The sequence below is a fragment of the Populus nigra genome, chromosome 2, assembly GCF_951802175.1.
Source record: "Populus nigra chromosome 2, ddPopNigr1.1, whole genome shotgun sequence".
Classification (NCBI taxonomy): domain Eukaryota; kingdom Viridiplantae; phylum Streptophyta; class Magnoliopsida; order Malpighiales; family Salicaceae; genus Populus; species Populus nigra.
In genome coordinates, this window is record NC_084853.1 from 32,755,845 (window position 1) to 32,769,621 (window position 13,777).

A 13,777-nucleotide genomic window follows, 5' to 3' on the forward strand; every position below is an offset into this window, starting at 1 on the left:
AACATAACATCATCATTTCACATACAACCACATATTTAAATCAAGTTACTTCTTTTTTTTTATTTATGTTCATAATTCCTCCATCAAATAATCATTTTATTCTTTATGCTTTCACATCATATTATTTATTTTATCTAAACATATGTAAGAACTATGTTCAAACACAATTTAAACATCTTATCTTCATGGTTTCTTTTTAATTTAAATAAACCCAACAATAATTTAGTCTTTTATAAAAACCGAATTGATTAATTATTATATTCATTAATTTTTTTTTATTTCCTTGGTTAATCGTATATATTTGAATCTAATAGATAAATACGTTTTCAATCATTTTTAAAGTGTATTTGCAGTCGTTTTTTTTGTTTTTAAAGTGTATCAATTAATCTTAGTTTTTTGGTTATGTGAAAAACAAGAGGGAAAGGCAGAGAACTCAAAGTTATAGTGAGATGACAAACACTTCAAAGCTAGTTTGTTAACAACTAACACTAAGCATTGTCACAACCATTGCATCAGCTTATAATTAATTCTTTGAAGACATGCGACAACGTGTGCTAATTAAGACATGCGATAAAGTGTGCTACAACACAAAATTATTATCAAATAATTGTGACAATTTAATTCACCACCCGAAGTCATCTTTACGCTTCTGTACTCGACTTGTAGCATATTCTATATTTAATGCCCACTCCAGTTAAAAAAAAAACAGAACAGAAACCGCTCCTCCTAAGCCATGGTGGTGCTTCCTTATACTGTTACTTTCCTACTCCTTTCCTTCTTAAAGACTGTAAAAATCGCAAATAAGTTTGCGTCTCTTTCTATTTTAATTACCTCCTTCCATTTCTAAAGAATTTACCTTAACTGAGCTGTCTTCATTTCAGTCTATGAAAACAAAAAATGTTGGTGTTCTGTTTTGTCGTTTAAAAATTGATGTTTGATCATCTGCTTTAAATTTTGCTTCTTTTTGTGCAGCCTCGCAATCATTCATCGGTATAAACTATGGCGAAGTTGCGGACAACCTTCCACCACCATCATCCAATGCAAAGCTTCTTCAATCCACTTCAATCCAAAAGGTCCGATTATATGGATCGGACCCCGCCATAATCAAAGCCTTAGCCAACACCGGAATTGGAATTGTTATCGGCACTGCAAATGGTGACATTCCAGGACTAGCCTCTGATCCCGATTTTGCCAAGAGCTGGATCAACACAAACGTGCTTCCCTTCTATCCAGCTAGCAATATCATCCTCATCACTGTTGGCAACGAGGTCATGACTTCCAATGAACAGAATCTCATGAACAAGCTCTTACCAGCAATGCAAAATGTACAGAATGCTCTAAATGATGCATCGCTCGGGGGTAAAATTAAGGTCTCCACAGTTCATTCGATGGGAGTGCTTAAGCAGTCTGAGCCACCTTCTTCTGGAAGCTTTGATCCAAGTTATGGGGATCTGATGAAGGGTTTGTTGGAGTTTAATAGTGCGAATGGTTCGCCTTTCGCAATCAATCCCTACCCATACTTTGCTTACAGAAGCGATACAAGGCCTGAGACTCTCGCTTTTTGCCTTTTCCAGCCGAATGCAGGACGAATGGATGGAAACACTAAGATCAAGTTCATGAACATGTTCGATGCTCAGGTGAGAGTAAATCAAATTGCAAGTGCGAAAATTTTGTATCAATAGATGATCTAATATAAAAATGCTACTGACAAGTGGTTTAATCAATTGCAGGTGGATGCAGTTTATTCTGCACTGAATTCTATGGGATTTAAGAATGTTGAGATTGTGGTGGCTGAGACTGGATGGCCATTTAAAGGAGATGACAACGACGTAGGGCCAAGCATTGAGAATGCCAAGGCTTACAATGGCAATTTGAACGCACACCTTCGATCGATGGTGGGCACTCCACTCATGCCAGGAAAATCAGTGGATACATACCACTTTGCTCTTTATGACGAAGACTTGAAACCTGGACCTGGTTCTGAGCGATCATCTGGACTTTTCAAGACTGATCTCACCATGGTTTATGATGTTCGACTCTCTACAAGTAACCAGGTAAGAACAAAATTTATGTGCATTTCATTGGTATTTCGAGTTTTCAACAGCCAAGTGTTCTATTCCTGAGCTTTCCTTTGATTTGGCATTTAAATTTCTGTGTTTGGTTGGGAAGATGGGTTTTAAAACATCACTACGCATTTTGTTGTTTGTTAATATAGTGGATAGTTCCCTTTCAAGAAAGAAAAAGGCCAAATTGTACTAAAACAAAGCCCTTGAACTTAACTTCTGAACAAAAAAAACCCCTGAACAAAAAATCAATAACAAAAAAAGAAAAAGTCAGGCTCTCTATGTCTCTATTAATAATGATAAAAACATAGTAGAAAGAAATATTCAATTGTTTAATATATCTTTATCAACATTATTTGAAATACATAGAATCATTATTTATAGATAAATAAATCCAAAATATTGCATATTGCACCTTTAAAAACCCATTTAATTTATTGAAACAGACCTAGTCACCAGCAGCATCACCACAACCTTCACCAACAACAACCAACACCACCACAACCACCACCACCAGTACCACCACCAGCAATAATAACACCATTAGCATCAACATCAGCAGCAGCAGCAGTGACATCAACAAAGTATATTTAATTAAGATTTTTAATTTAGGTTTGTTGTATGGGTTTACGAGACTTTCTTTGATTTGCCTTTTCTTTGATTACTTGCAAACTTAGAATTAGAAGTTGTAAAGAAAGGATGGAGATGGGTTAGGGTTTTTCATTTTCTATTTTATAAGTTTCTCTGTTGATTCTATTGTGTAAGTTTCATTGTTGATTCTATTGTTTAGGAGTAAATTGAAAAAATAATTGGAAAATCATTTCGGGATATTTGCATATTGAGTATTATTATTAATTTTGTTTTTTAAAAAAATAATTTAGCCAAAGAGAGAAGAAAGGAAAAGTTAAGTTTATGAGTTAGCTTCATTTACACTTTTACATGGCACGCTCAGTTCCCAATCCAATGGGACGAGCAAAGATATTGTGAGCATCAGAAATCCCAATTTTGGTAGATTTCATTGGTGAAATTGTGAATATTTATACATCATGCATTTTTTTATAGTTCTTATCCATGCAAACAGCAATAAAATATATATAGCCTTGTTAACAAAAGGCTAATTATAAAAAGATAAAAAAGAAAATAAAACCATAAAACACCCGTGTTTTTATTAACAAAAGGAAGTTCTTCACCAAACCCAAACCTTTTACTACTTATAGTTTGCCATCTGTTCACTAAATTTAAACACCAAGAAATAGAAACATTAATGGAAAAACATTACAAATCACAGGAAGCTTAAACACCAGTAGATCCAAACCCTCCAACACCTCTCACAGTGGCATCCAAATCATCGACTTCCATGACATCAGGAGTCACAATTTTCTCAAGAATCAACACCACAATTCTATCACCAACCTTTACCTCGAAATCAACATTAGAGTGGTTAAACAAGATAACCCTAATGGGTCTGGAAAGATATGTCATACCCATGTTGCTCGGGAGTGGTATGAGGTAGACCCAAATCCCTTGAGTCTTGCAGGCTACCTGACCAAAGACAATTGGGTCAGGAGTCAGACCTTAGGCTTATGGGTTCGTGTTAGGACCCAATGCTATTAGATCTTGCGTCCTCACCCAACTCTAATAGGTTCAGATGCCAGACCCAAGACTTTTGGATCCAACATTTAAGAGGGGCCCAAAACTCTTGAATTTGGTGTTGCAGCCGGATCCACTTAAACTTGGGTAAGTTTATTGTTATTATTAATATTAAAAATATTATTTTTTGTATTAGAAATACATTTATTTTTAGGATGATTAATATTATTTTTATTATAATTAATATTATTAATATCATAATTAAGAAATTTTAAAAATATATCATTAATTTTGAACAACAACCATATATTTGATTTGAAGTGTAAAATTATTATTATTATCATTAATAATTTGAAGAAAAATATTACTATTATTGAAGAAAAACAATAAGTTTTATTTGAAGGGATTAAAAACTATAAAAACTTAGTTAAGATAAGTTTAATATTATTATTATTATCATCAATATTATTAAATTTGAAATATATTTTATTACTAATAAAAAAAAACATAGATGTGATTTCAAAGGTAAAATCAATTATTTTTATTAATATTAATTTGGGTCTGGAAGGGCATGCTATACCCAAGTTGTTTGGGGGTGGCAGGAGTCCCCTGGGTCTTGTAGCCCTCCTTGGCAGATGATAATTGGGTTAAGAGTCAGACCTTAGGTTAATGAGTCCGCATCAGGACACAATGCTCTTAGATCTTACGTCTTCACCTAACTCTAATGGGTTCATAATACAGCCAGACCCAAGGCTTTTGGGTTCGCCATTTAATGGGGGCCCAAAGCTCTTGGGCTTGATGTTGCAGTCGGACCTACTTAAACTTGAGTAAGTTTATAGTTATTATTAATATTAAAAATAATATTTTTGTATTATAATTAATATTGCTAATATTAAAAATATTATTATTTGTATTATAAATTTTATTTTTTATTATAATTAATATTATTAATATCATAATTAAGAAATTTTAAAAATATATCATTAATTTTGAAAAACAACTATAGATTTGATTTGAAGGGTAAAATTATTATTATTATTATTATTATTATTATATTAATAATTTTGAAGAAAAATATAATTATTATCGAAGAAAAACAATAAGTTTTATTTGAGGGGATTAAAAACTATAAAAACTTAGGTAAGATAAGTTTAATATTATTATTAATATCATAAATATGATTAAATTTGAAATAAATTTATTACTATCGCAAAAAACATAGATGTTATTTGAAGGGTAAATCAGTTATTTTTATTATTATTAACTTGGGTCTGGAAGGGCATGCCAGACCCAAGTTGCTTGGGAGTGGCAGGGGGAAGACCAAGTCCCTTGGGCATTGCAGTCATTGCTTGGGAGTGGCAGGGGGAAGACCAAGTCCCTTGGGCATTGCAGTCGTACCTGACCTAAGACAATTGGGTCAAAAGTCAAACTCTAGGCTAATGAGTTCGCATCAGGATCCAATGTTCTTGGATCTTGCGTCATCACTCAAATGTAATGGGTTCGAATTGCAGTCAGATCTAAGGCTTTTGGGTCACTCATTTAAGAGGGGTCGAAAGTTCTTAAGCATGGTGTTGTAGTCAGACCCACTTAAACTTGGATAAGTTTATTGTTATTATTAATATTAAAAATATTATTATTTGTATTATAATTAATATTAAAAATATTATTATGTATTATAAATTTTATTTTTTTATTATAATTAATATTATTAATATCATAATTAATAAATTTTAAAAATATATCATTAATTTTGAAAAAAAAATAGATTTGATTTCAAGGGTAAAATTAATATTGTTGTTGTTGTTGTTGTTGTTAAATTAATAAATTTGAAGAAAAATATTATTATTATTATCGAAGAAAAACAATAAGTTTTATTTGAGGGTATTGAAAACTTTAAAAACTTAGGTAAGATAAGTTTAATATTATTATTAATATCATAAATATTATTAAATTCATTAATATTATTGAATTTGAAATAAATTTTATTGGTATCGAAAAAAAACATATATGTGATTTAAAGGGTAAAATCAATTATTTTTATTATTATTAACTTGGATCTGGAAGGGCATGTCAAACCCAAGTTGCTTAGAAGTGGCAGGGGACAAACCAAAGTCCCCTAGGTCTTGCAGTCGTACCTTGCCAAGACAATTGGGTCAAGAGTCAGACCCTAGGCTAATGGGTCCTCGTCAGGAGCCAATGCTCTTGGGTCTTACATCTTCACCCAACTTTAATGGGTTTGGAATGCAGCTAGACTCAAGGCTTTTGGGTCCGCCATGTAAGAGTGACCCAAAGCTCTTGAGTCTGGTGTTCAGCCGGACCTACATAAACTTGGGTAAGTTTATTGTTATTATCATAACCCTTTTTTTGGATTATTCTCAAATTCATTTCCTTTTTTTTAAAAAAAAACCGAAACAGTTTCGTTTTGAAATTGCCTATAATGCTTGAAATTATCATATGATGTAACAAGGACATCATACCAACATGATGCGTAGGAAAATCCGTTTTGCAGCTCACACATTTTAAAAATAACTATATATTCACATGTTGTGAGTGATGAGTTCTATAAGGATGAACATGTTAATCAATAAATTAGTCGTCTGACCCCCTTTGTAAAGACTAGTAATGAAAAATTGAAATGCAATATGAATGTGAATGTACAAACAAGTTGATATAATATGTATGAATATACATATGAGGTATTCATCTAATGAGGATGTTGAGGTTAGGATAATAAAAGTACTAGTTGTTTAACTTGTTGTTCGACACTCTTGTATGATCTCGTGATTTTAAGAAGACTAGAACAAGAATGTGAATTTATGAGCATGTTAATATAATGTAATGTAAACCTATGAGTGTGGAAATATAATATTATGGGCACGTGTATTGAGAAACTGTTTTATGGGAATATTGATTTACGTTATCCTAAGTATATTTTGTCTTGTTAATGAACAAAATGCAATTATGAATCTAAAGAATGATATGGTGAAAAAAACCTAGAAACCGAATGATTAAATTTTTTTTATCAATTTTGGCCTTGAAAAAGTTGGGTTGTTACATTGTATATATTTCGTGGTCTTCGAGGATAGTTTAAAGACTTAGTAACAAGCCTTGTGACCCAGGCAGAACCCCTCTCGTCATCATCTAACACATAAGTTTCTTCACAAGATGTCCCTTACATCCATGGGGTATGCTGCCATCAATGCCCCTTTGTTGCCCACGCCTAACACCCCCCCTTCAACCTTTGTTTCTCAACGCCAGTCCTCTAGAAATTCTAGTTGAAATAAGGGTCGTTGCCATGGAGGATGGTGTCTCAACCAGTTCAGCAATAGAGGGAACAACCCTGCTGTGCCAAACCAAATTTTTACAAGTCCCATGGACCCTCCAACAGTGACGATATACAAGGTAATTGGCAGTGTAAAAGGGGGCAGAATACACATTGCTAATTATGCCAAACATTCAGCCATACAGCCCCTCTTTGTTCTCTACTTCAGTAACATGAATATGGACAGCAGCCTAGTACAAATCTGGAGCTGAGTAATGTCTCCTCAATAGGCACTGCAGATTGATTTCCGGACATCAGTGTTAATCAACATGTTACACCTGATCTTGCAAATTTGGTTGCTTCAGAACCATATCTTAGTAATGATAATTTTCATGTTGGTGATGATAAGGGACTTATCTCATATCGATCATACTAAAATACATGCACCACATTGTATTTTCACATTGTCTAATGTTCTTCATGTTCTGCATATTACAAAAACTTTGCTTTCTGTTCAGAATTTTTGTCTTGATAACAATGTTTACTTTGAATTTCACTCGTTTGTGTTTTATGTCAAGGATCTCAACACCAATTAAGTACTCCTCTTAGGTCAGAGTAAAGATGGCATCTATGCTTTGACTAGGTCTTCTGTCACATCAGTTCCTCAAGCTTATTGGTTTCCTTGCATTTCTACTTCTGCTGATTTATGGCATCGTCGACTAGGTCATCCTACTTCTCGTATTTTTTAATTGTTAGTCTTGAAAAATAAGATTATTTGTAATAACAAACGTCTTAATTTTCAATGTCAAGGTTGTCCATTAGAAAAATCATCGCGTCTGTCTTTAGGACCTATGAGTCACAAAACTTCTGCTCCACTTGAATTGATTTTTAGTGATGTTTGGGGTCCTGTTCCTCTTTTTTCTTTAGATGATTTTTGTTATTTTGTTATCTTTGTTGATGCGCACACAAAATATGTGAAACCCGAAAACAAATTATACAAAAAAGGGGGGATTTATAAAAATTTAAATTTTTATAATACATAAATAATGTAACTATAATATATATATATATATAAAATAATGATGGTAAAATTTATTAGTTTTGGAGAACATAAAAGAGTGGTTTAATTGTGAAAAAGGGGAAAGATGAGGCCAAAATGGAATTAAGAAGAAATGGAACTATAAATACCTCATTCCTTCTCTCTTCCAAGGCCAGCTGAAATACATCAAAGAGAGAGGGGATTTTCAGATTTTCTTCAATCAAAATGGGAGAGAAAAACACTAAGGTTTAACAAATTTCAAAATCCTAGACAAGCCTAAAGGAGAAGAACATCATTATACAAGAGAATCTGCAAGAAAACAAATGTGGGAATTGTGACGAAAAAAGAGGAAGAGTGGTCTGCTATATGCAAGGAGATATGCAAGGAGATGAAGGCTAAGATTTTTCAAATTATTATCAAATTTACGTGCATTTCATTGGTATTTCGAGTTTTCAACAGCCAAGTGTTCTATTCCTGAACTTTCCTTTGATTTGGCATTTAAATTTCTGTGTTTGGTTGGGAAGATGGGTTTTAAAACATTACTATACATTTTATTTGTTAATAGAATGGACAGTTCCTTTTCAAGAAAGAAAAAAAACCAGCACATAACGTCTCTTTAATCGCTCTATATGTCTCTATTGATAATGATAAAAAAAAATGTAGAAAGAAATATTCAATTTTTTAATGTAACATTATTATCAACAACATTTGAATATAGAATCATCATTTTTAGACAAATAAATCCAAAATATTCTTGCAAATTGCACTTGCAAAAACCCATTTAATTTATTGAAACAAACCCAGCCAGCAGCAGCAGCACCACAACGACCACCAGCAACAATAGCAACAGCATGATAACAAGCAGCAACAACAGCACGAGCAGCAAAAGATGGAGTGTTTTTTTGTGGGTTTTTCTACAATTGAAAATTTTTAGAATTGGAGTTTTCAGAGGTATATTTAATTAGGATTTTCAAGGTTTGTTATATGGGTTTATGGAACTTTCTTTAATTTGCCTTTTCTTCTATGACTTGCAAACTTAGAATCAAAAGTTGCAAAAAGACGATAAAGATGGGTTATGGTTTTTCTTCCACTATTTTATATGTTTCTTTGGTTGAGTATTATTATTAATTTTTTTAAGAGAAAAAAAAATTTAGCCAAAGAGAAAAGAAAGGAAAAGTTAGGTTTATGAGCACTTAGTTCCCAATTCAATGGGACGAGGAAAGGTGTCTGGACCAATTATCTCATTTGGTAGAAATTTGATCCTTATGAGTATAAGAAATTCCAAATTTGGTAGATTTTCGTTGGTGGAATTGTGAATATTTTTACAGGATGCTTCTTTTATAGTTCCTATCCATGCAAACAACAATAATATATATATAGCCTTGTTGCAGGTGGTTAATAAAAAGATAAAAAAAAAAGGAAATGAAACCATAAAACACTCGTGTATTCATTAACAAAAGGAAGTCCTTCACCAAACCCTAAACTTTGACTGCTTAGTCCACCATCTGCTCGTTAAATTTAAACACCAAGAAACAGAAACATTTTAAAAAAAACATTACAAATCACAGGAAGCTCAAACAAACACCAGTAGATCCAAACCCTCCAACATCTCTCACAGTTGCATCCAAATCCTCGACTTCCACGACATCATGAGTTATAATTTTCTCAAGAATCAACTACGCAATTCTATCGCCAACCTTTACCTCGAAATCAACATTAGATTGATAACCCTAATAGGGCCTCTGTAATCAGCATCTACGACACCAACACCCACATCAATCGAGTGCTTCCATGCCAATCCCAATCTGGCTGCTAAAACAACAAAACTCAGTTTTAGAAACAAAACCAAACCATCTATGAACATAAATTAAAAGGTACGATGTAAGATTTACCAATACGAGCATAAGTTCCTTCAGGTATAGCAATGCTCAAATTTATAGGGATAAGGGTTTTTCCTTTAGCTAGAACCTCTGTCTCTGAGGCATTGCACAACACTAGAAACAAAAACCCATGAATTTGCTAATAATCCTGCATCCTTCAAAAAAAAAAAACACTAGAAGAGGGTTTTGCTTAATACCTGGAGAGATCATAGCCAGCAACAAGCAGAGAGCATCTAGAGGACAAAACAGCGCTTTAAGAGAGCTTTTTCACTTTCAGGAGAGATGATGGGATTGGAGCGGCTTCGTGGACGCCATTTTGTTGGAGCTTGGGGATTTCATGAGAAGGCTCTTTAATTTCAGGGTTGTTGTTTCAAAATTCTACTTGGGGCATTTTGAGGACTTGAGGGTTCGGATGATAACAAAATGGGAGTTGAGAAGATGAGAAATGGGAGAGATTTTGGGGATTTTCAATTGATGAGTTAGGATGATAAGTAGAGAGAGACTCACCCAAGGCAGGGATTTCCAATTGATGGTGCCAGATGTTACCGCCATGTTTTCGTGGTGTATAAGGTACTCTCGAAGCTACAGATTGCATAGAGATTACATGCTTCACTGGGATTTTAACTAGGTCCGCACCTTGAAAACTTCTTGTATTGTAAATGGGCTTACGGATCCATATCATTACCAAAGATATATCGAGTGTGGGGTTTTTTATATATATAAAAATATAAGTATATATTAGAATCAAAATTAACCATATTTTGAAACATGTACAAAATTATAATGAAACCAAAAAGAAATATGCTCCCAAAAAAATAACCCAGAAATAATAAAAGCAACTAACCTGGAAACTGAGAAATAAAATCATATACACATAATTAACAAAAGCAATGGTAACAGACTCCCATCCTAAGCTAGCCAAACAAGGCTAGATGATCCAAAGAAACCAGCAAAGGTTAATGAAGAAACCAAGCAGGGGTTGTAGGTGTCCAAACTAACCCAATTAACAACAACTAAAAGAAAAGAAACAGCCTGAATCTCAGGGCCAGTTGGGGCATATGAAAATGAAGGCCTGAGAGCTGAGCAAAGCAAACTAAACTTAGAGAAACCAAGTGACAAAGGCAAACCGATTGAACCTGCTGCGATACACTAAGCAATCAGCCCACATTGATTGTAATGAGATTGCTCTCATGAAATTGTAGGATCATGTAGAATAACTTCTGAAATTTCTGAAGAAGAGGGTTAACCATTGTACAGGTGCCCTAAAAAATTCTTTTGTTCCTCTCTACCCATATCAAGTAGACAATGATACTGAGGGAAACCCTTTTCATCCTAGCTTCAATATTTTTCCTATTCAGATAAATACCCCGGATAACACTATATCACTACCAGAAAACCGGAGAAAATCAACGAAATTATCGACAGAATTTTTCTGTAGGGAATTATTACCGACAGAAATAATTTCGTCTCAAAATCTGTTGGAATTATTATCGACAACCTAGATCCGTCAGCGAAACGGTCAGTATACACCGACAGAAATATTTTGTCGGTATCTACCGACCATTTCATCGACGGGGTATACAGTTTGTCTAGAAATATGCAACGACATGGTGACGTCAGATGATTTTACCGACGGAATCAAACTGAGATAGCCATACAGTGACGTGGCACTATCACCGACGGAATCACCTATGGAATCACCGACGGAATGAATCCGTCGGTGATTCCATCGGAAAAAACCATTATATACCAACTCATCTGCCAACACTCTCTTCCTCTGTTTCTCCTTCTTCTTCTTTCCCATCCCACCTCTCCCCTCCCAAACTGCAACCAACCACCCATCCCAACTCTTGTAGATGTTATCATTTTTTTGTAAGTAAATCTATCCTTTTTAGTTTTAATATTTAAATGTGAATTTTATTGTTGTAGTATATGTATTTTGTTAACGTTTGTACTTGTTTAATTGTTATTTGTCAAAGAAACTTGTAGTATGAATGTATAATTTTGTAGTTGTTATAGTTTGTTTTAGATTTTGTCAAATTATATTTGTTTGTAACTTGTTGAAATTTTGTTTTTAAATTACACTGAATTAAATATGTCGTTGTGATGAAATAAATAATTACTAGCTTGTTTAACGAGTCTTGTTTAATTGTTATCAATTCTATTTCAAAGTTGTGATTTCTGTAAATTTATATATGTATAAATTTGTATGTATGAACATTGATAGCTGATAATTGATAATGAATATTTAACATAAGTGTTGTTTTAGTTTGTTGGATAATGTCGGGGAAAACCAATATTTTTGTTATGTTTTATAGAGGTTCAATAGAAGTCATGGATGATCGTTCATGGATGTATCGGGACTCACCCCAAGGATTGCGGAGGATGGATTATTGTAACGATGTCCAGGGTTTTATTAATTTCGCAACATCTATTCCGAGGAATTTTACTGATGGCGGTATTAGGTGTCCATGCAGAAAGTGTAAAAAATTTAAAGTTTCTGCATCAAGATGTTGTAATGATGCATCTTTTAACCAAAGAGTTCATGGAGGATTACCTGTGTTGGTAAGCTCACGGAGAACTATTTGTTCCTGATAAGAGCATGGAAGAACAGGTGGTTGGGTCAACTTCTAGTGCTAGCAACATGCATGAAGTTGGAAATGAGAATAGTAATCCTTACAGGAATATGGTTATGGATGCAATGAGAATGAGTGAAGGTAATGTCAGGGAATATCCAATCGTAGAAGAAGAATCTAATGCAGATGCAGCAAGGTTTTTTGATCTATTGAGAGATTCTAACGAACCATTATGGGATGGCTGCACGAACCACAGTAAATTATCAGCCGTAGCATAGGTGTTCACCATCAAGTCAGATCACGGGTTGAGTAAGGCCGGTTATGACAAGATTATTGAATGGGCGAGAAGTAATTTACCTGAAGGGAACAGGCTGAAAGAGAACTTCTATGCTGCCAACTCTATGATGAAACCCCTCAGTTTAGGATACCAGAAAATTGATATATGCCCTAACTTCTGCATGTTATACTACCTTGAAAATGTTGAGATGACTAAGCGCATGTCATGTGCGCATTCCCGTTACAAACCCATAACTGGTAGAGGGAAGACTCTCGTGGCATATAAAAAACTTAGATACTTCCCAATCACACCTAGAATGTAGAGGTTATTCATGTCACAAAGGACTGTTGAGCACATGACATGGCACCAATCACACCATGCGGTTATACATTTACCGTTTGAGGTAAAAGTTGGAGGACCGGTCCAATACAGATGGATATATCCATTCAAGAGGTTAGATATTACATGAGCTATGTAATTTATAATTAAATGTTTTTATTTATATTTTAATGTATATATATATATGCAGGTACTTTTTCAATCTTAAAAAAAAAGGTTAAGAACAAGGCGCATGTTGAGGCATCAATATGTGAGGCCTATATTATTGAGGAGATCTCAACATTTATCTCATACTATTTCGAACCTCATTTGAGAACAAGGATAAACTGTGTTCCACGGCATGATGATGGTGGTGAAGTGTCTTCAAGTGGGAACTTGTCAATATTCTCCAGTCCTGGATGACCCACACCTAAAAATGCCGTGAGGGTAAGATATTTGTCTAAAATAGAGTTCAGACAAGCACATAATTATGTCCTATTTAACTGTGATGAGCTTAGACCTTTTATTAAGTAAGTAGATGTTCGACTTAAACTTTGTCAAGAGTGTACAATTTATGTTTTGTGATACCATACACTCATATAATTTGGAACAACCTTGCAGGCAATATCGATGATACTTACTGTCAAATAACTCACAGCTGACCGAATCCTAGATCTTTCAATTACAAGATGAACAATTTTCCACATGGTTTAGAACACATGTAAGTCCTATCACAAACTCATTATTTCTTGCAATGTAATTAATTATAGTC

The 13,777-nt window shown here is 33.9% G+C and overlaps 1 protein-coding gene across 1 annotated transcript; it reads left to right on the forward strand.

Annotated features, from left to right (window-relative positions):
- Window positions 1–953: 953 nt before the first annotated feature.
- Window positions 954–7,763, forward strand: LOC133682924 (glucan endo-1,3-beta-glucosidase 7-like; the record flags this gene model as incomplete). Its single annotated transcript, XM_062106459.1, has 3 exons — window positions 954–1,637; window positions 1,731–2,054; window positions 7,494–7,763. Coding segments are annotated over 3 exons (1,026 nt in total), but the record flags the coding sequence as incomplete, so codon positions are not given.
- Window positions 7,764–13,777: the final 6,014 nt, after the last annotated feature.